The sequence below is a fragment of the Podarcis melisellensis genome (genome assembly GCF_964234715.1).
Source record: "Podarcis melisellensis genome assembly, chromosome: 6".
In the NCBI taxonomy this organism is placed as follows: domain Eukaryota; kingdom Metazoa; phylum Chordata; class Lepidosauria; order Squamata; family Lacertidae; genus Podarcis; species Podarcis melisellensis.
The window spans coordinates 93426078-93446264 of record NC_138538.1 but is presented as its reverse complement, the minus strand read 5'-3'; the positions used below and the strand labels follow the sequence as shown (position 1 = coordinate 93446264).

General features: G+C 49.6%; 1 protein-coding gene across 3 annotated transcripts in view; it reads right to left on the bottom strand.

Annotated features, from left to right (window-relative positions):
• The window catches only part of LOC309371938 (ADAMTS-like protein 2), a 40710-nt gene extending 38155 nt beyond the window's left edge, over positions 1-2555 (bottom strand). For 2 of the 3 annotated variants that reach the window (XM_081915064.1, XM_081915065.1), the window contains exon 1: positions 2241-2555. In XM_081915064.1, the coding sequence (XP_081771190.1) occupies positions 2241-2327 (87 nt within the window). In that variant the 5' untranslated portion in view covers positions 2328-2555. The remainder of the gene's footprint in view (positions 1-2240) is intronic. The other variant, XM_081915066.1, reaches the window with a different exon arrangement.
• Positions 2556-20187: the final 17632 nt, after the last annotated feature.

The following is a 20187-nucleotide window of genomic DNA, read 5'->3' as shown; positions in this document are numbered from 1 at the left end:
GAGCTCTAATTAGAGCTTCTCTGTCAGGTCCCAAGGTGTGTCTTTGCCTCCCTCCCCAAATGAATGGCCCACACCTGCTGTTAATGGGAAAATGGCAGAGGGAAAGGAGGGGTGCTTAAGGCTAGTTTACCCCAGAGACAGAAGGTCCAGTAAAATGGGGGTGGGAGTTTTCTGCTGGTTAAAAAAAAACCCATCAACCTCAATTCTCTTTCCAAGGCAAGTGCTTTGTAGCTGTGGTTTCACTTTATCCAAATATCAAAACATCTACCACTATAGATTCAGCCCAGCAGAACATGCCCAACTGATGCGATTTAGAGTGGGTTATATTTGGACCACTGCTAAGGCATTTTCGGGGGCAGCACCCCCACTGTGGAGCCCCTTCCCAAGGAAAGGTGGGAACTCCCCCCTCCTCACCTGCATTCATGAAGCATGTAAATACTTTTTATAAAAAAATGTTTCCAGGATTTTGGCTGATAGCGTTAAGTTTTTCACTCCTGGTTTTTAACGGCTATGCACAATGATTTGAATTGTTTCATACAAAACTATTGTTGCGAGCTGCCCTGAGCGAAAAAGAGGAGGTGAAAAAAAATGAAATAATAAATGAATAAAGAACGGTCGGATGCTAAAACAGGGTACGTAGAAGTTGGAGCAATGAAAGTGCATGGGATTGATCCTGCATGTGAACTAGGCTTCCTTCCATAGAGTTTTCTTACCACAAGTGTCTGTACCAACTATACACCATCTAAGTCAGTCCCGGGATCCCATGCGACAGCACAGGAGGTGCTGGAGCACAACGCTTTGGTTATGTATGCATGCAATCCAACCGCTGTGCTGCAGCAAGACTGTCTGCAAGGGGGATCCTGAGGGGGGGGGCTTCTCAGTACAGCCACTTGTCTGGGAATCACATGCACATAATGCAGTGAAAATATGGATACAGTGAGAAGTTTGCATAGCACTGTAGTCTTGGGTCCTCCCCACCTGTGAATTGCCCTCATTGCCACCTAATGTATTTAGGATCAGGATTTTGGACTCTCCAGATGTCAGCCAGTGTGGTGTAGTGGTTAAGAGCGGTAGTCTCGTAATCTGGTGAACTGGGTTCGCTTCCCCGCTCCTCCACATGCAGCTGCTGGGTGACCTTGGGCCAGTCACACTTCTCTGAAGTCTCTCAGCCCCACTCACCTCACAGAGTGTTTGTTGTGGGGGAGGAAGGGAAAGGAGAATGTTAGCCCCTTTGAGACTCCTTAAAGGGAGTGAAAGGCGGGATATCAAATCTAAACTCTTCTTCTTCTTCTTTGTACTCTGTTTCCACACATTATTATCCAAACCAGGCTTTGCTCTTCTCCAAGTCTCTAACTCAAATGCAATACAAGTGCATTATAAAAAAAACCCTCCTGTACGTTTTTTCCATCCGGCATTAACGTTATTCACACGTGAGCAGAAACAGCCGGAGAGGATCAGAGGCTGTTCTCCGTGCCATGTGTTAAAAACGCCTCCACTTCAAAGGGAAGACGACTTGGTAGCTGAAGCGGCCAGGGGAAAGCAAGAAGGGGGTCTCCAGAGCCAAAGGAAATCCTAGCAGGGGACTTTTCAAAGCATTTCGCTTTCCGGGTCTCCTAATCCCTTGGGAATCCAAAGCAGCGAAGGGAGTGGCTGGCGCAAACTGCCACCCGTTCCCCTCTTCCTGCTTAAATTCGTGATAAAATGATCTCTGGCTTGGAGACGGGGTGGTTTTCGGGGCGAGGAAGAGAGGGTGACCAACAACCAGTGGCGTAGCGTGCGGGGTGCAGGGGGGCCGGCCGCACCGGGCGCAACATCTGGGGGTTAGGGGGCGCAAATCCACGGGTTAGGGGGCGCAAATCCACGGGTTAGGGGGCGCAAATCCACGGGTTAGGGGGCGCAAATTACTTGCCTTGCCCCGGGTGCTGACAACCCACGCTACGCCACTGCCAACAACAACAAAACAACAACAACAAAACCCGGGCGCGTCAGACTTTGGGAAAAGGAAGGCGCGCGCTAGGGCGCATTTCTTCGGTTCCCAGGCCCTGGGCGGCTGTGAGCCGACTGCCTTTGCCCTCCCCAGTCCCGGAGGCTGAGCCGGAGCCGGCCAAGGCAGCCAGCTGCCCCCTGGCAAGTCGCCCCGCAGAGGATCCCCCGGGGAGGGCGCACCAACCCTGAGCGCGCCAGGGCGCACGGCAGCCCAGGCTCCCCGCGTCCCTGGCGGTGGCCACCAGCCCGCTTACCTTAGCGCCCAGGGCGCCGGCCAGCAGCAGAAGCAGCGAGGGCGCGGCGAGGAGCCGGCGGGCAGAGCAGGCAGGAGGCGCGGCCATCGTGCGCGCTGCTAGAGCTCCATGGGCAGCCAGGAGGCGGCGGCGGCGGCGGCAGCAAAGCCCCGGCGGCGGCGGCGAGAGGAGCCGCCTGCGCGCAAACCTGCATGGCCGAGCGAGTAATTAATGGCTTTCCAACCTGTCGGGCGGCGGCCAGAGCGCGGCGCGCAACCCGGCGGCTCCTGGGCGGCCGTGATTGACAAGGCGACCTGAGAGCCACCCGAAGCCGTGGCAGCCAGGGGGGCGGAAGGCGGGGGGAGCTGGGTCAGCCCCCGGCGAGTCAAAGGGAGACAAAGGAGGCCGGCTTAGCAGCATCCTTCCTGCCGCGGCTTCTGGGGGAGGAAGAAGAGCGCGCGGTGGGGGTCGCATCCTTTCCACCGGAGGGGGGGTCCTTAACTATTCCCCCCCCCCAGAAAAGTAGGGTAATAATTGGACTTTTCCTTGGGATCCTGCGCGTGCAGGCTTCCGAGTTTAACAGAGCTCTTTGTCACCAGCGCATCCTTCCCTGCTTCTGAAACAGTGGCTCTCAAACTTTTCCTCCACACTTAAGGAATAGATATTTGCTCGCGCCATGCCGACTTCTTTTATTGGGAAGAAATAAGCAGAGGCTTTTAAGCAGAGGTCGGATAACCATTTGTCATGGATGCTTTAGCTGAGATTCCTGCATTGCAGAGGGTTAGACTAGATGACCCTCGGGGTCCCGTCCAACTCTAAGATTCTATGATTATATGAAATACATTGGGAAACCAAAAGGAGCCACTCCTAGCTCAAGTCTTCTCCAGCAGTCTGTTTGAACTGCGACGATTCTGGATCACAACTGGGATTGTCTGCAGTGTCACTTAATGTTCCTGCTGTCCTTTAAAAGAATATTTAAAAATCCGTTTTCTGAAAAAAAAAATTAAAAAGTGTTTTGATACGGCCCAAAAATGGAAACAAGAGGAATTACCGAAAGTGGAAGAGTGGAGAATGAAACTTATGGACTTTGCAGAACTAGATAAAATGACTGGGAAAATTAGATACCAGAAAGATCACAAGTTCACTGAGGACTGGAGAAAGTTTATGATTTATCTGGAAAATATCTGTGATGAACAGACAACGCTAGTTGGTTTTAAAGAGGCTTTGTGATGAGAAAGGGTATTGTAAAAGAAAACGAGATGAAAGGATATTATTAACTGGCAATATATTATAAAGGAAATGCGTAATAAATATAAAATATGAGGATTGTGGGAGGAGCTGGTGGAAGTCAAAAATTTGTAATTTGGCAAATATGGTAACGTTTGAATAATTTGTAAAAGAGAAATTGGTAAAAAAATCTAATTTTAAAAAAGTGTTTTGATACTATATGAAATGCTTGTTTTGTCCTTGAATTTTCCCACCCCGTTTGCCCCCCTCTCATGCCACACCAGTGTGGCAGATGCTGCCCCATTTGAGTAACACTCTTCTGAGATCACCACGACTGGATTGGTGGATTGTTGTGGGCTCAATTATTGTAGGACCCTGTTCAGCAAGAGAGTTCCTAGAAGACCGTTCTGAGAAGAGGACGAAGAGCAAAAAGTCCCCCCTCATTTGCCCCTGGCACACACAGAGATGACGCACCCCTCCCCAAAGTGGCTGTGAAGATGTCCCATTGCTGTTTCCACCATTCAACACTCTCTCACGCAGAGACACTTCTGTTCTCTGTATTGACAGTTAAAGGGACATCTGGAATTTCTCTCAGCCAAATTTAGCCCCGGCCGGGGTCTTCAGTTGCTGATATCTGGGTAAGCTTCACTGAGATAATGCATGAGAAGCACTTAGAAGAAAAGCTATATATACCCTTTGTGCTTATGGTTCACCCTCTTCCTTTGCCCCACCCCCCTCAAAACAGCCCTGTGAGGTAGGTTATGCCAGGCGACTACTGCATAAAATTGTAATTCTGCAAATGTAGACCTGAACTGTCAACTTTTTATAGACGTTTGTACATCATGGAGAGAGCAGTCTTGTTTTCTGGGCAGCCCAGGACCTCCCTACGCACTGCCCAGGCTTGCGCCCCAGAGGGGTCACTTTGGTGCTACTAACACAGCAAAAACAATGTGGTTGGCAGCAGTTTATGAGTTAATGGTCTCTGCAGCTACAGCAGGCGCTGTGATTCTCCAGTGGTTTGACTTCACCTCCACAAATGCACTCCATTGTCTCTTGAGATAGACAGATGCCAGCCAGTATTCCCAGCTATTATGTACTGTGTTGAATAGGATCCAAATGCAGCAGTCTGATTGGTCCTAGAACAATAGGATTCAGAATGCAGCAGTCTGATTGGCCCTAGAACAATAGGATTCAGAATGCAGCAGTCTGATTGGTACTAGAACAATAGGATTCAGAATGCAGCAGTCTGATTGGTCCACAGGAGCCACCCAATCCAGCTGACGGTGGAAGTAAATCCACAACCTGATTGGCCTACAGGAGAATCCCGGAATTAGCCAATCATGTGGGGCCCATTGTGTAAATAATGTATATAAAGCAGACATTCTGGGGGAACTTCCATTCCTCCTCACCACCATGAGCTGAATAATGAGCATGAAATCCACTCTCAACTCTGAGTATATTTCACCAGCATTAACTGGATGTTGCCAGGAACCAAAAAGAAGAAGCTGAATGAAAGCAGAAACATTTTGGCAAATCTCTAGTGGTTTTTTTCAATCCTTGAAATTAGTGATATGGTTAAAAGAAATCTTGCCCTATCTGTACAGAGTACCACTGCGGTGAAGAGCTATAGTTCAAAGGTGAAGCAACTGCCTTTGCAGGTCTCATGTTCCTTCTCCAGGCATGTCTGGCATTGGTGAACCTACAATTTTGGGCCCCAAAGCTTGAAATGTTATGAGGGCCACTCCCGTCACAACCAGCAACAAGCTCTGTGAAACCAGTGTTACCTTCTTCAATGGGGTTGTTCCACAACAGATCAGCACAAATTTTCCACAAGTTTGCATTTTTGGTATCCACTTAAATTAGGGTTGCCATATTTCAAAAAGTGAAAATCCGGACACAAAAGTCTTTGAGCTATTTCTAAAGATATTTGCCAAAATCTAGACTTCCGATATGGGTTGCCATAGTCAGGATTTTCCTGGACATTTCAGCATTTTCTGCCTGGACACTCTTTCCGACTGCCATTTTCCGGCTATGTCCAGTAAATTCCAGACATTTGGAACCCTAACTTAAATACTTTTGTGAACTCATTGTTATTCCTAGAGTCTTGACCTCTTTTAAAAAGGGGGTGGGGAGATTAGCCATAGCAGAACAGTCTACTTACCGCAACATTCCACCTTTACAACATCTGTGCTACTGACTCTCAACCTTTGGGATTGTTGAGATATATGCAACCAAAAAAGAATCGTTTGAGCAGGGGTAGGCAAACTAAGGCCCGGGGGCCGGATCTGGCCCAATCACCATCTAAATCCAGCCCGCAGACGGTCCGGGAATCAGCGTGTTTTTACATGAGCAGAATGTGTCCTTTTATTTAAAATGCATCTCTGGGTTATTTGTGGGGCATAGGAATTTGTTCAGTTTTTTTCTTCAAAATATAGTCCGGCCCCCCACAAGGTCTGAGGGGCAGTCGACCAGCCCCCTGCTGAAGAAGATTGCTGACCCCTGGGTTTGAGTCATGCAACTCAAATTGGATCTATTAGACCCCAAGATTTTAAGCAATATGAGCTAAAGTTGCTTCTGGGGCCCTGAAGCTTAAGCTCCATTATTTTCAAAGTAGATCCAACCCTGGCAGCTGGGAATGCCATTTCTCTGAAACTCAGTCAATGTGGACAACCTTGAGTTGGTTGGACCAGAAGTCTTCTTCTACACAAGGCAATGTCCTTTGTTCCCGTGTGTAGTGTCATTCATACATTAACCCTTCTCTGTTTGTGAACTCTCTGAGTTGGTTCACAGATTGGGGGGGGGGCATGTGTCCCATCCAGTAGTGATGTATGGAAGTGAGAGCTGGACCATAAAGAAGGCTGATTGCCAAAGAAGTGAAGCTTTTGAATTCTGGTGCTGGAGGAGACTCTTGAGAGTCCCATGGACTGCAAGAAGATCAAACTTATCCATTCTGAAGGAAATCAGCCCTGAGTGCTCACTGGAAGGACAGATCCTGAAGCTGAGGCTCTAGTACTTTGGCCACCTCATGAGAAGAGAAGACTCCCTGGAAAAGACCCTGAGGTTGGAAAAGATGGAGGGCACAAGGAGAAGGGGATGATGGAGGACGAGATGGTTGGACAGTGTTCTCGAAGCTACCAACATGAGTTTGACTAAATTGTGGGAGGCAGTGGAAGACAGGAGTGCCTGGCGTGCTCTGGTCCATGGGGTCACGAAGAGTCGGACACGACTAAACGACTAAACAACAACAACAACAAATGTGTCCCATGTTTCAGAAGACAGCCCTCTGAAAGGCTGTCTTGTCCTAGTTTGATTTAAAGATAAGGGAACCATAAGAAGGAAGGGCAGAGACCTTAAAACTTCCCTCCAAAAGTTAGCACCTGAACAGTATATTAAGGAGGCACACAGGTCACCTGATGACACTTTCCTGCCCTAGGGTCAGAAGTATTGGATTTCTTTGTAAATATTAGTACAGTGGTACCTCTGGATGCGAACAGGATCTGTTCTGGAGCCCCGTTCGCATCCTGAAGCGAATGTAAGAAGCGTCTGCGCATGCGCGGGTCATGTTTTGCCGCTTCCGCGCATGTGCGTGACGTTATTTTGAGCGTCTGCGCATGCGTGAGCGGTGAAACCCGGAAGTAACGCGCTCCGTTACATCCGGGTTGCCGCGGAGCGGAACCAGAAAATATTTAAGCTGAAGCGTATTCATCCCGAGGTATGACTGTAATTATTTTGAAAAGTGCAAATAGACATATAAATTAGCATATGCAAATATATGCCCCTTTTCTGAGTAATGCATAAGTGCATGTAATCACTTGCTTATACTTGATGAGTGACACATTGAATGTGTGAACTAACTCCATGGGGAAATTCTTAATACAGGAATAACAAAAAGTGTCTGGGACATTCTTATGCAGGGATAGGCAACCCAAGGCCTGGAGGCCAATCGCCTTCTCGATCCGACCTGCGGATGGTCCGGGAATCAGTGTGTTTCTACATGAATAGAATGGTGTCCTTTTATTTAAAATGCATCTCTGGGTTATTTGTGGGGCATAGGAATTTGTTCATCCCCCCCCCTTCATAATATAGTCCGGTCCCCCACAAGGTCTGAGGGACGGTGGACCGGCCCCCTGCTGGAAAAGGTTGCTGACCCCTGGTCATATGCAAAGATAGTGACATGGCTAGCCAAGCCATCTTTGTGACTGGAGTAACCCCATCAGATGGGTGGGGTGCAATTATTATTATTATTATTATTATTTTGAGTTTACTTGGCACTCGATATGTGTGTGCACAGTGGCGTAGCGTGCGTTATCAGCACCCGGGGCAAGGCAAGTGATTTGCGCCCCGTAACCCATGGATTTGCGCCCCCTAACCCGTGGATTTCCCTAACCCCCAGATGTTGCGCCCGGTGCGGCCGGCCCCCCCTGCACCCCCCACGCTACGCCACTGTGTGTGCATGTCTGTATTTTACCAAGAAAGGCTCCCCATATATCTCAAAGGGTCATTGGGAGGATGAATGAGATTGTGCCACAAAGCACTTTGCACAGTTAAAGAATTTCATCAATTACTAATAATAGCAAAGGCTGGAAAGGAAGAGGGATCTGGTTGCCAGATGTAGCGTTGGCTGGTGCAGGAAGTCGGTCAAAGCCTCACCATCTCCCCCTTCCTCCCCCCCCAAAGGTCTTGGCCTCATAGACACAGCAGAAAGAAAGATGAAAGATGTTTGTGGGAATCCTGCGCTGGAAGGAGGTGATACTGGAAACCATCCGTCTAAGGGATGTCCTGGACGCCAGAGCTGTCCGAGAACAGCTTCTCCAAAGCTGTTCCTAAACCGACAAATTAATTCATCTGCCCTATGCAGAATACCAAGCAATTCATTTGCTCCTTAAACCTCTCCCTGCTCCATTTTCCTGCTACAAATCCTCTCTTCGTTCTTCACCCGGTCCAATGCAAAACCCTGTTAAAATGAATGGAAGTGGCAGAAGTGTAGTCGTGTGCCGTGCATTTTAATAGAGCTTGGCTTGTGCCTGAGATCTTCTTGGTAGATTGTGTCTGTGGATCCTAAACCCACTGGCTTTTCCGAAAGGCTCCAAATATATATGGTCAGATGGAGTTCATTTATCTGAGTATCCTGAAGATAGAAGGAAAACATCGCCATACCTGGCATGGAGATATACCGTATTCTATTCTATTCTATTCTATTCTATTCTATTCTATTCTGCTAAGCAGGTAAAGTTTGGCTAGACTACAATCAGAGTGAGTGTTATCCGCAACTTCCAAATGCATTTGCCCCAACATTTCCCTTATCCCAAAAAATCCAGTATTTTGAGGAAGCAGGTTTGGTGTCCAATCTAAATTTGCTGGCAGGTGATTGAATTCCACCTGAAAATAGTGGCAGTCTGGAAGCATCTTTTGTGTCCCAAAATGGTTCACATCAATTGACAGGGGCAGGCAGGCAGGCCCTGCCATGATGAGGCTTACACACCAAATCAGGGGTAGGCAACCTAAGGACCGTGGGCCGGGTGCGGCCCAATCGCCTTCTCAATCTGGCCCACAGACGGCCCGGGAATCAGCGTGTTTTTACATGAGTAGAATGTGTCCTTTTATTTAAAATGCACCTCTGGGTTATTTGTGCGGCATAGGAATTTGTTCATTTCACACACACACACCTCAAAAATAGTCCAGCCCACCAAATGGTCTGAAGGATGGTGGACCGGCCCATGGCTGAAAAAGGTTGCGGACCCCTGGACTAAAGGCCAGGCCAAACTGCTAACTTACTGACTTATTTGAGAGATAATTAAACCCTGCAACTTTACTCCAAACTAAGATTTCTTTACCTTCGATGTCTACAGTGCGCACGCAAAGAAAATGCAAAGTTCTTTATAGCACAACCCTACACATATCTGCATTGAGTTCAAACTTGCTCCTAGTCCCATGGAAGCATGAAACCTTAGTTTCATGGCAGGCTTCATTTTGGACCAGTTTGGACCAGACACCCTGTCCTGCCATTCAGCTCACAATTACAGTTATAGAGGGCTGTGTGTATGCAGTATAGTCTGTGTGCGAGTTTGAAGTTGTACACTGCTAAGAATATCTTTCCAAAGAAAATGAAAATAGACTGTGGTTCTTCCCCCCCTTTTTTTCTTTCTTTCTTTAAAAACAGAAATCAAAGAGAGTTGCACTGCATGAATGCACTGTTAGGAGATCAAGAGAGCACAGGAGTCTCAAGAGCTTAGCTCAAGTAGGACAAAATATTTCCGAAAAGGGGCCTTCAAGACCTTGAACCAAGACCTGGAGGACTCTAGAACATCTGGCTCCCTAAGCTACACCACACCCTTCTTGCCAGATTTGTAGAATTGTAGAGTTGGAAGGGACCAACCCTCTGCAATGCAGGAATCTTTTGCCCAAGGTACAACCTTGAGATTAAGATAAGGTTACCATATGTTTTTCAATGAATCCAGGGACACAATAAATAAATAAATAAATACTACACGTTCGGGATGGTGACGCTGCAGCGATGGCGGTGGCAGAGGGGCGGCCACCGCCTTGACCTCAACAGCCACGTTTCTATCTCCTTTCTCCATGAAACTGGGCGCCCCTGAGTTGTTGGTTCTTCGTTGGTGGTGGTGGGGAAGCAGTGTGCAGTGGGTCAGGCATGGAAGGCGGAGAAGGAGCGCCGAGAGCAGCGGTGAGGCTCGGGCAGTGCGATGCCTCCCTTCCCATTGGAGCAGCCCCAATCCCATTCCTACTTGCATGCAAGCAGGAGGGGGCGGGGATCCCTCAGCTGGGAAGGGAGGCTTCCCGTTGCCTAACTGAGAGATCTCTGCCCCCTCCTTCTTGCACGCAAGTAGGAGTTGGGCAGCTGCTCCGATAGGCAGCATGAAGCCTCCCTTCACAGCTTAGATGCTGAGGTCAGGGAAATTGGAGGCAGCCCAGAAGCTGCATCTTTGAGCCCCTGCACCACCATCGTATGGGGACTTCCGAGCAGCTCCTGAGGCCAGCCAGAGCCACCTGCTCTGGGCTGCTGAGACTGCCACTGCTGCGTTTCCCGGGGACATTAGATGAAATCCGGGGACATTACGGGGATGGAAATTGTCCGGCAACTTATTCACAAATCTGGGGACTGTCCCCAGGAAACAGGGACACCTGTTTGTGTTTTTTTCAAAAGATATTTATTAAAGTTTTACAAAAAGAAAGAAGTTACAGAAGAAAAAAGAAGAAAAAAGAAAAGTACAAAAATACAGAGAAAAAATACAAAATACAAAAAAAAGAGAACAGTTAAAAACAAACCAATCTTTTCATATCTTATATTTCATTTACTTGTTTCCCTGACCTCCTCACACCTCCCTTTTTTGTATTCCAGTTCGCATGGTTAATTCAGCAAATCCTTTCCCTCTTTGTTTTTATCTTAATTCTATATCTTAACATATTATAGCTTTATATTTTCATCTGTTATCAATCCATTTTTACATATTCTTTTAGGAAACAGGGACATCTGGTAACCCTAGATGAAGTGTCTCATGCCCTGCTGAATGAGCTACCTACCCTGTACCATCTGATTTATGCTGATGGACTTTCATCCCAAACCTCAATTCTTTCCTCAGTGTGAGGACTTGAAGCATGAACCTCACAAGCTCAGGCTAGTGAGCTGTATGAGCTCAGAGGCCAAGAGCCTGCTCTGGTCATAAGGGCAGTATTATACAAACAAAAGTTGTCGAATCTAATACTACTGACCAAGCCATGGTTGTTTTTTCTTAATGTTACCTTGGCAATGCTAAAGAGGGGGTGTGTCTTATCCAGGGAGGCTCCTTATGAGGTCCCAGTCCATCCCAGAAATCTGAATCCCTCTTCTCACTAAACTGGCTTTCTCTTGAAAGCAGAGGAGCCAAATAACCGCCTTCTCAATGTCTGTCTCAAGCATATAAGCCTGCAAGGTACATTAGGATTTGACAGCAGCCGGCATCAAAGTTTATGGCTGCCAATCCATGCAACCCCAAAGGACTGGAAGAGAGCATTTTTCTAATGAGTCCTGATGGGATTTCCTTTCCCCAGGGCCCATCTGGGCATGTTGTTGTTGTTGTTTAGTCATTTAGTCGTGTCCGACTCTTCGTGACCCCCTGGACCAGAGCACGCCAGGCACTCCTGTCTTCCACTGCCTCCCGCAGTTTGGTCAAACTCATGCTGGTAGCTTCGAGAACACTGTCCCACCATCTCGTCCTCTGTCGTCCCCTTCTCCTTGTGCCCTCCATCTTTTCCAACCTCAGGGTCTTTTCCAGGGAGTCTTCTCTTCTCATGAGGTGGCCAAAGTATTGGAGCCTCAGCTTCAGGATCTGTCCTTCCTGTTATGTAGTGTAGTTTCACCCTGGGCCAACAGGGGGATACTGTATATAGTTTTCACTCAGGTCTGTAGATAGTTTTCACTCAGGTCCGCAGCAGTTATTTTAGGCGGGAACTCTGCGCTGTGGTTGTTACAATGTTGACAGCCGGCTGCCTATAAAAGCAGGCCGGCTGAGCTGTTTGCAGTCTGTTCTATTCCAGCTTACAAAATAAAGAGCTACTTGAAGAAATCGCTGTGCCGGCTGCTATGTCAACCCACAACTTAATACTGGCGACGAAGGTGGGATGGATGGACATCAGAGCACAGCCAGATGCGGCCAGCCTCTGAACTGAGCTGAATCACTGAGCTGAATCACAGAGCGAAATCACAGAGCGAAATCACTGGGCAGAACCAATTCAGAGCTGACTGTTCTGGCTAGAGCACTGTGTTCCATCCATCGCCCTTCACGCCGGCATCGGAATCATGGCTTCACTTGTGCCTCTACTGCCGTTTGCGCCAGCCTCTGAATCATGGGACTCCTACCTCGCTCGGTTCGACTGCTACCTCCAAGCCAACGAGCTGACAGCAGTATCAAAGGATCGGAAGCGGGGCCTATTCCTCAGCCTCTGTGGGCCTGAGGTGTTTGAGACGGCCCGAGCATTGGTTGCGCCTGAAGCAGTCCAGGCAACACCATGGGACACGATCCAAGAGAAGCTCCGCAACCACTATGCACCAAAGCCGTCCAAGATTGCTGCCCGCCATGCGTTCTACCACCGGAACCAGGCAGAGGGGGAGTCAGTCAACAACTACACCACCGCCCTGCGACAGGCTGCAATGCACTGTGAGTTCCGAGACTTAGACGATGCCCTGATGGATCGAATCGTCTGCGGGGTCCGGGACATCCATCTGCAACGGCGTCTCCTAGCCAAGCCAGACCTCACGCTACAGAAAGCCATTGAGGAGGCTGTGGCCTCAGAAGCTGCTGAACGCTCCGCCCAGGAGATCCGCAAGTCCAGCAGCCCGCGTCTTGCTAGGGAGCCAGTTCCGGTGCATCATGAAGAGGCCAGCAGTGATGAGGCATCCTCCAGTGAAGACGATGACGTGCACCAGACAAAGCGGGAGCGCAGGAAGTTCCAACAGAAGTCCAAGGGCCAACCGGAATGTGCCGGCTGCGGAGGCAACCATTCCCGTGCCAAGTGTCGATTCAGAGACGCCATCTGTAGGAAGTGTTCCAGAAGGGGCCACATCGCTAAGGTCTGCCGATCGGCTCCGTCTGACACCCCCCCTTCATCGACTCGCAAGTCCAAGTCTTCACTCCAGTCTGCCAAGGAAAGTTGTTTCGCTCTCACCAACTGCCGCTGCCCGTCTGGAACCACAATTGGCCAAACCGACTCGCCTACGCGACGCAAGCTGAACGTCACGGTGCTCATTGAAGGAGCTCCATGTGACATGGAGATCGACACCGGGTCTGCCCTGTCCATCGTGTCATGGAGCACCATCAAAAGACTGGTACCCAGAGTGTCCAAGAGGCAACTCAACTCCCACCGCGTACACCTGAGAGACTACCAGGGAAACGACATTCCCGTGGTAGGCGTTGGCCGGTTCCGGATCGCCTTCAAGGATTTTTCGGGCCTGCTCCGGTTGGTGGTGGTCGAAGGTCAGCGGCCAAGCCTCCTAGGGCTAGACTGGTTTGATGCCCTCGGCCTGGAAGTCACCGGCATCAACTGCATCTCTAACGCAGAGACTGAGGGTCTGGTCAAAGACTTTGCCGAGGTTTTTGACGGCACCTTGGGGCAATATACAGGTACGCCCATCTCCTTTAGCCTTGATCCACAAGTCGCCCCAATCAAGCTAAAGCCACGCCGGGTTCCCTTTGCTCTCAAGGCTAAGGTGGACGAACAACTGGACAAACTGATTGCCCAAGGAGTTTTGGAGCCGACTGACCACGCCAAGTGGGAAACCCCCATCGTCACGCCTGTCAAGCCAGATGGGTCGGTGAGAATCTGCGCTGACTACAAGTGCACGATCAACAAGGCACTTCAGCAGCACGCTTATCCGGTTCCTGTTGTCCAACACCTGCTGCATTCCCTGGGTGAGGGTAAGGTCTTCGCTAAGCTGGACCTTGCCCAAGCATATCAACAACTGCCAGTTGATGATGCCACTGCTGAAGCCCAGACGATCGTCACCCACCGGGGGGCATTCCGTTGCCGCCGGTTGCAGTTCGGGGTGAGTGTGGCTCCTGGAATCTTCCAAAGCCTTATGGAGCGTCTCCTGCAAGGGCTTCCGGGCGTGGTACCATATTTTGATGACGTCTTGGTGTCTGCAGACTCACACCAGCAGCTGTTCGAGCGCCTCCGTGCCGTGCTGACCAGGTTCCAAGAGGCCGGGCTCAAGGTAAAGAGGGAGAAGTGCCAGATCGCCGTTCCACAGGTAGAGTTCCTGGGCTATCTTATCGATGCCTCCGGCCTTCACCCAACCACATCCAAGATCCGCGCTATCCAGCAGGCCCCCACCCCAAAGAACAAAACGGAGTTGCAGGCATTCCTGGGGCTGCTGAACTTTTATAACATGTTCCTGCCCCACAAAGCCACAGTGGCTGAGCCTCTTCACCGACTCCTTAGCACTAAGACGCCTTGGGCCTGGGGTCATCGGGAGACGGCGGCCTTCAACGCGGTCAAGGCTCTCCTTTCTTCAGACAGTGTGCTGGTACAGTACAGTGAATCCAGGCCGCTGGTCCTTGCCTGCGACGCCTCACCTTTTGGCATCGGTGCTGTCCTTAGTCACCGTTTTCCAGATGGAAGAGAAGCACCGCTCGCCTACTTTTCCAGGACACTATCTCCGACGGAACGGAATTACAGCCAGCTCGACAAGGAGGCATTGGCACTTGTGGCTGGAGTGAAGAGGTTCCATGAATACCTCTATGGCAGGACTTTTGACCTCATCACTGACCACAAGCCACTCCTGGGCCTCCTCGCCGGTGATCGTCCAACTCCACCGGTCCTCTCGCCACGCATGCTGCGATGGACTGTTTTCCTGGCTGCCTACCACTACCGGCTCATCCATCGCCCGGGGAAATCGATGGGCCATGCCGACGCCCTCAGCCGTTGCCCTCTTCCAGCATTTGTGGAAGACCCGGCTCCAGCTTCATCGCTCCTTCTGATTGAGGATCTTCCGGCAGCGCCTGTATCAGCTACCACTGTGGCCTCCGCGTCTGCCCAGGATCGCACCATCAGCCGGGTGCTCAACTGGGTGTGGAGGGGGTGGCCACAAGGGCCTTTTGCATCGGAGTTCCAGCCCTTCGCAACCAGACAACATGAACTCTCAGCTCATCGCGGCTGTCTGCTGTGGGGAGACCGCGTCGTGATTCCCCAGGGACTCCGTCAGCGCGTCCTGGAGGCTCTGCACGTTGGCCACCCGGGAATTGTCAAAATGAAGGCATTGGCTCGGTGTTACGTCTGGTGGCCTAATATGGACGATGCCATCACTGCCTGGGTGTCTGCCTGTCAAGCGTGCCAAGAGTCGAGGCCTGCACCACCGGCAGCTAAGGGACACACCTGGGAGACGCCAAAGACACCCTGGTCGAGGGTGCACGTCGATCTGGCTGGCCCCTTTCACGGCCGGACCTTTATGGTAGTGGTGGACGCCTATTCCAAATGGCTGGAGGTCGCCCTGATGCCCTCCACCACTACCGAAGCTGTCATCCGGGTGCTGCGAGGCCTGTTTGCAACGCATGGGTGTCCTGATGTCCTTGTCTCTGACAACGGACCGCAGTTCACGTCAGGCACCTTTGAGCGGTATCTTTTGGGACTGGGCATCCGCCATGCCCTAACGGCACCCTTTCATCCATCCAGCAACGGGCAAGCGGAAAGAATGGTGCGCTCGGCAAAAGAGGCACTGGCGCGCCTGGACCGGGGAGACTGGCATGAGCGGGTCGCCGAATACTTGTTCGTGCAACACATCACCCCTCATGCGGCCACAGGGAGGAGTCCTGCTGAACTGCTTATGGGCCGCCGCCTCAGGTCACCACTCGACCGGCTACACCCGGACTTTGCCGTGGCTGAACCCCCAGGCTGTGCCAACGCGCCACGGTCATTTGTCCCAGGAAACCAGGTCTTTGCCCGGAACTATGTGGGGGACATTCCTTGGGTGCCAGCCACAGTAGTGGGAGTCACTGGAGCTCGCTCGTACCAGGTGGCACTCGAAGATGGACGCTTGTGGCGACGGCACATAGACCAGCTTAGGCGCAGGGTTGGGAACTTGGACACTACCGAGGTGCCCCCAACTGCGCTTGCAGCTCCAGAAGAGACACGTACAGATGGCGAGGCCCCACCTACACCTCCCTCGCAAACTGCCAGCGTGGAGCCGAACCAAGCCGCTTCAGAACAGACTCAGACCACTCCACTTGCGGAGGCTCCACCCACAGCAGCGGATCCAGGGGAGTTGGTTCCAACGCCACCTAGGGTCGCACCACAGCCTCAGCAAGAACTGTGTGGCCCTCCGGACTTGGCTACCAGTCCCCGGCGGTCTGGCAGAGTTTCCAAGCGCCCAACTTATTTAAAGGACTATGTTGTTGGACATGTATCACTGTTGGTCTAAGTATGGGAAATGTAACCGATATGCTTTTGTGCCTAATTGAACCATTACGCGTAGTGCTGTATATAAGGAAACCATTACGATTGTAACTAACACCTTATCTCGGTGGGGAGGGGTGTTATGTAGTGTAGTTTCACCCTGGGCCAACAGGGGGATACTGTATATAGTTTTCACTCAGGTCTGTAGATAGTTTTCACTCAGGTCCGCAGCAGTTATTTTAGGCGGGAACTCTGCGCTGTGGTTGTTACAATGTTGACAGCCGGCTGCCTATAAAAGCAGGCCGGCTGAGCTGTTTGCAGTCTGTTCTATTCCAGCTTACAAAATAAAGAGCTACTTGAAGAAATCGCTGTGCCGGCTGCTATGTCAACCCACAACTTAATACTTCCAGTGAGCACTCAGGGCTGATTTCCTTCAGAATGGAGAGGTTTGATCTTCTTGCAGTCCATGGGACTCTCAAGAGTCTCCTCCAGCACCAGAATTCAAAAGCATCCATTCTTCGGCGATCGGCCTTCTTTATGGTCCAGCTCTCACTTCCATACATCACTACTGGGAAAGCCATAGCTTTAACTATACGGACCTTTGTTGGCAAGGTGATGTCTCTGCTTTTTAAGATACATCTGGGTATACACAGATGTAAAAGGTCTTCAGAAAGCAGTGGCCCTGGATTATAAACATTGGAACTCCTTGAGATGCACAAGAGAATTTAAATGGTACCTATGAAGCTCTTTGGGTCCATCATTCTTGGTGTTCAAAGCACAATGTCTCTGATTTTCAAACGCCGCTTGGGAGACGCCGGTCTTCCTTTCGTAGCAGGTTTAACTTTCCACTCTTCCTTTCCTTGACTCTGCTTCTGCTTTCTGTTCTTCTCATTCTTGGGGAGATGTAGTTTCCAGAGCCGTCATTTATACAGAGCAATGCAAGGAGGGACCAATTTCAACACTGTAAAAAAAAAGGCAGCGGTGCTGCTAAGGCAGATTTTGGAGCAGAAGTCTAGGACCGTACTCAGAAGGAGGAACAGGAAGGTCCTCAAAGGCAGCAGGGCAGGCTTACCGTATTTTGAAACAAAGAGATTTGAAAGAGGTGGGTCCTTGTAATAATATTAAAGCCAGGGTCTAAAATTACCTAATTACCCTTTGAGAATCACTGTCTTATTCAGACAACTTGAATGGTTTCAGCACACTTTGGCAGACTTAGGCCCTAAATTATCCTATGTTCAGACATTGTCCATACCCTTTCAAACATATATTGGTAACTATACAGTCTTAGAGGGACGCGGGTGGCGCTGTGGGTAAAACCTCAGCACCTAGGACTTGCCGATCGCATGGTCGGCGGTTCGAATCCCCGCGGCGGGGTGCGCTCCTGTCGTTCGGTCCCAGCGCCTGCCAACCTAGCAGTTCGAAAGCACCTCAAAGTGCAAGTAGATAAATAGGTACCGCTCCGGCGGGAAGGTAAACGGCGTTCCGTGTGCTGCTCTGGTGCCAGTTCGCCAGAGCAGCTTCGTCACACTGGCCACGTGACCCGGAAGTGTCTGCGGACAGCGCTGGCTCCCGCCCTATAGAGTGAGATGAGCGCACAGCCCTAGAGTCTGGCAAGACTGGCCCGAACGGGCAGGGGTACCTTTACCTTTTTATACAGTCTTAGAAATCTTTTTTTTTTTTTTAAAGTAAAAGCTAGGATGCATGCAACTTTGAACATAGGTTGGGAGCTAGCATTGATTGCTCATGTTCTGTGCTCTGGCTAGGCAAAATCTCCGCAAAATCTAGTCCCTGTGGCACAACTGAGATGACGGCTCTTGGTTTCCATTTAAAACAAAGCAAGTGGCTAGTCCACATGATGGCTGGCATATGTCTGAAGATGTAAAGGAGGTGAATGCAAATAATTGTGAGGAGTCCCTGCTTCTCACTGCCCCTCCCCTTCAAAGCAAGGCCTAGGATTTCAATTCCATTAGAAGTGTGAAGTCTCTCTCATGTAGATCAGCATTAATTAGTGCTAACACGGTTATATGTGCCTGCAGTTTGTTGGTAGATTTTAGGTAACTTTGCTTGGGAGGGTCTCCTCAGTTATGTATCTCCTCAGTCCATGGGGCAAATCTACATAAATTCGTTAGTTATAATGTAAGAAATGTGTTATAAAAATGTGACACCAGGAGGTGATCTGCCGGCAATGTCAAAATGCATTGAGCATTATATAACATTATTTAACATTATTTTTAATAATGTTTTTACAGATCCATGTAGATCCAGCCACACATGTATACTGATATCTCAAGGAGTTCTGCAGTTTCATACACCACAAGGATCCTACAGAGCCAATATGTGCAATGACCAAGGTGTGCATTCTCTGGGACCATTCTATTCTCCAGAGAATGACACGTGTGTGTGTGTGTGTGTGTGTGTGTGTGTGTGTGTGTGTGCGTGTGTGTGTTTCACAAACCAACTCCTTCACAGGTGGTCAGGCTCCACAATAAAGGTTTGTATCATTTTGCAGTAAGGCCTTTAAAAAAGAACACATGTGTTTCAGGCACAGCGCTACATGCAGACATGTGCGCCTACATATTTTATAACTTATTGCATGCCGTATCCAAAACGATGTAACGTTAAGAAGTGAATTTTCTCTATTTCAGGCATCCTGGGAATATTTATAGTCTCTTTATGAGTGGAACTGTCAGCACTTTACCAAACTGACTGTGGGCTGCCAGCTGGCCATTTCCATTGCAGACTCCTGATAAGATCTGCGTGGAAAACAGGCCTATCCTCCCTTTTGTGGGGAAAGTAAAATATATTAAGGCCAACCCCAAATCACGATGCGGTAAACAAACACTTGAGTTTCCCAAAATTCTTACGTGGGCTAGATATTAAGCCAGGCTTCCTCAACCTCGGCTCTCCAGATGTTTTGAGACTACAATTCCCCTCTTCCCTGACCGCTGGTCCTGCTAGCTAGGGATCATGGGAGTTGTAAGCCAAAAACATCTGGAGGGCTGAGTTTGGGGAAACCTGTATTAAGTAAAGTAAATAAAATAAAACAACCAGCCTGAATCTACCATTTTGTGATTTGGAGTTGGTCTTAAAGTACTACTGTCTTACAATCCCTGTATGGGGTTCCTCCCCACATTGGACAAATTCTGCTCCAGACCTCACCTGGAGTACTGTGTCCAGTTCTGGGCACCACAGTTCAAGAAGGACGCTGACAAACTGGAACGTGTCCAGAGGAGGGCAACCAAAATGGTCAAAGGCCTGGAAACGATGCCTTATGAGGAACGGCTAAGGGAGCTGGGCATGTTTAGCCTGGAGAAGAGGAGGTTAAGGGGTGATATGATAGCCATGTTCAAATATATAAAAAGGATGTCACATAGAGGAGGGAGGGAGAAAGGTTGTTTTCTGCTGCTCCAGAGAAGCGGACACAGAGCAATGGATCCAAACCACAAGAAAGAAGATTCCACCTAAACATTAGGAAGAACTTCCTGACAGTAAGAGCTGTTTGACAGTGGAATTTGCTGTCAAGGAGTGTGGTGGAGTCTCCTTCTTTGGAGGTCTTTAAGCAGAGGCTTGACAACCATATGTCAGGAGTGCTCTGATGGTGTTTCCTGCTTGGCAGGGGGTTGGACTCGATGGCTCTTGTGCTCTCTTCCAACTCTATGAATCTATGATTCTATGATTCAATCTGTACTGTGGAGACAGCAACCTTGAACTACCTTAAATGACTTTTAAAGGATTTGGCAACAGCTTGGCTGCAGGTGTTGCTGCAAGGAGGTTACAAAATGCCACCCAACCGTCTTAGAAATTCCACTCTGGATTTGTATAAGGCTTGCTCCTTAGCCTTTTATTCTCCCATAGG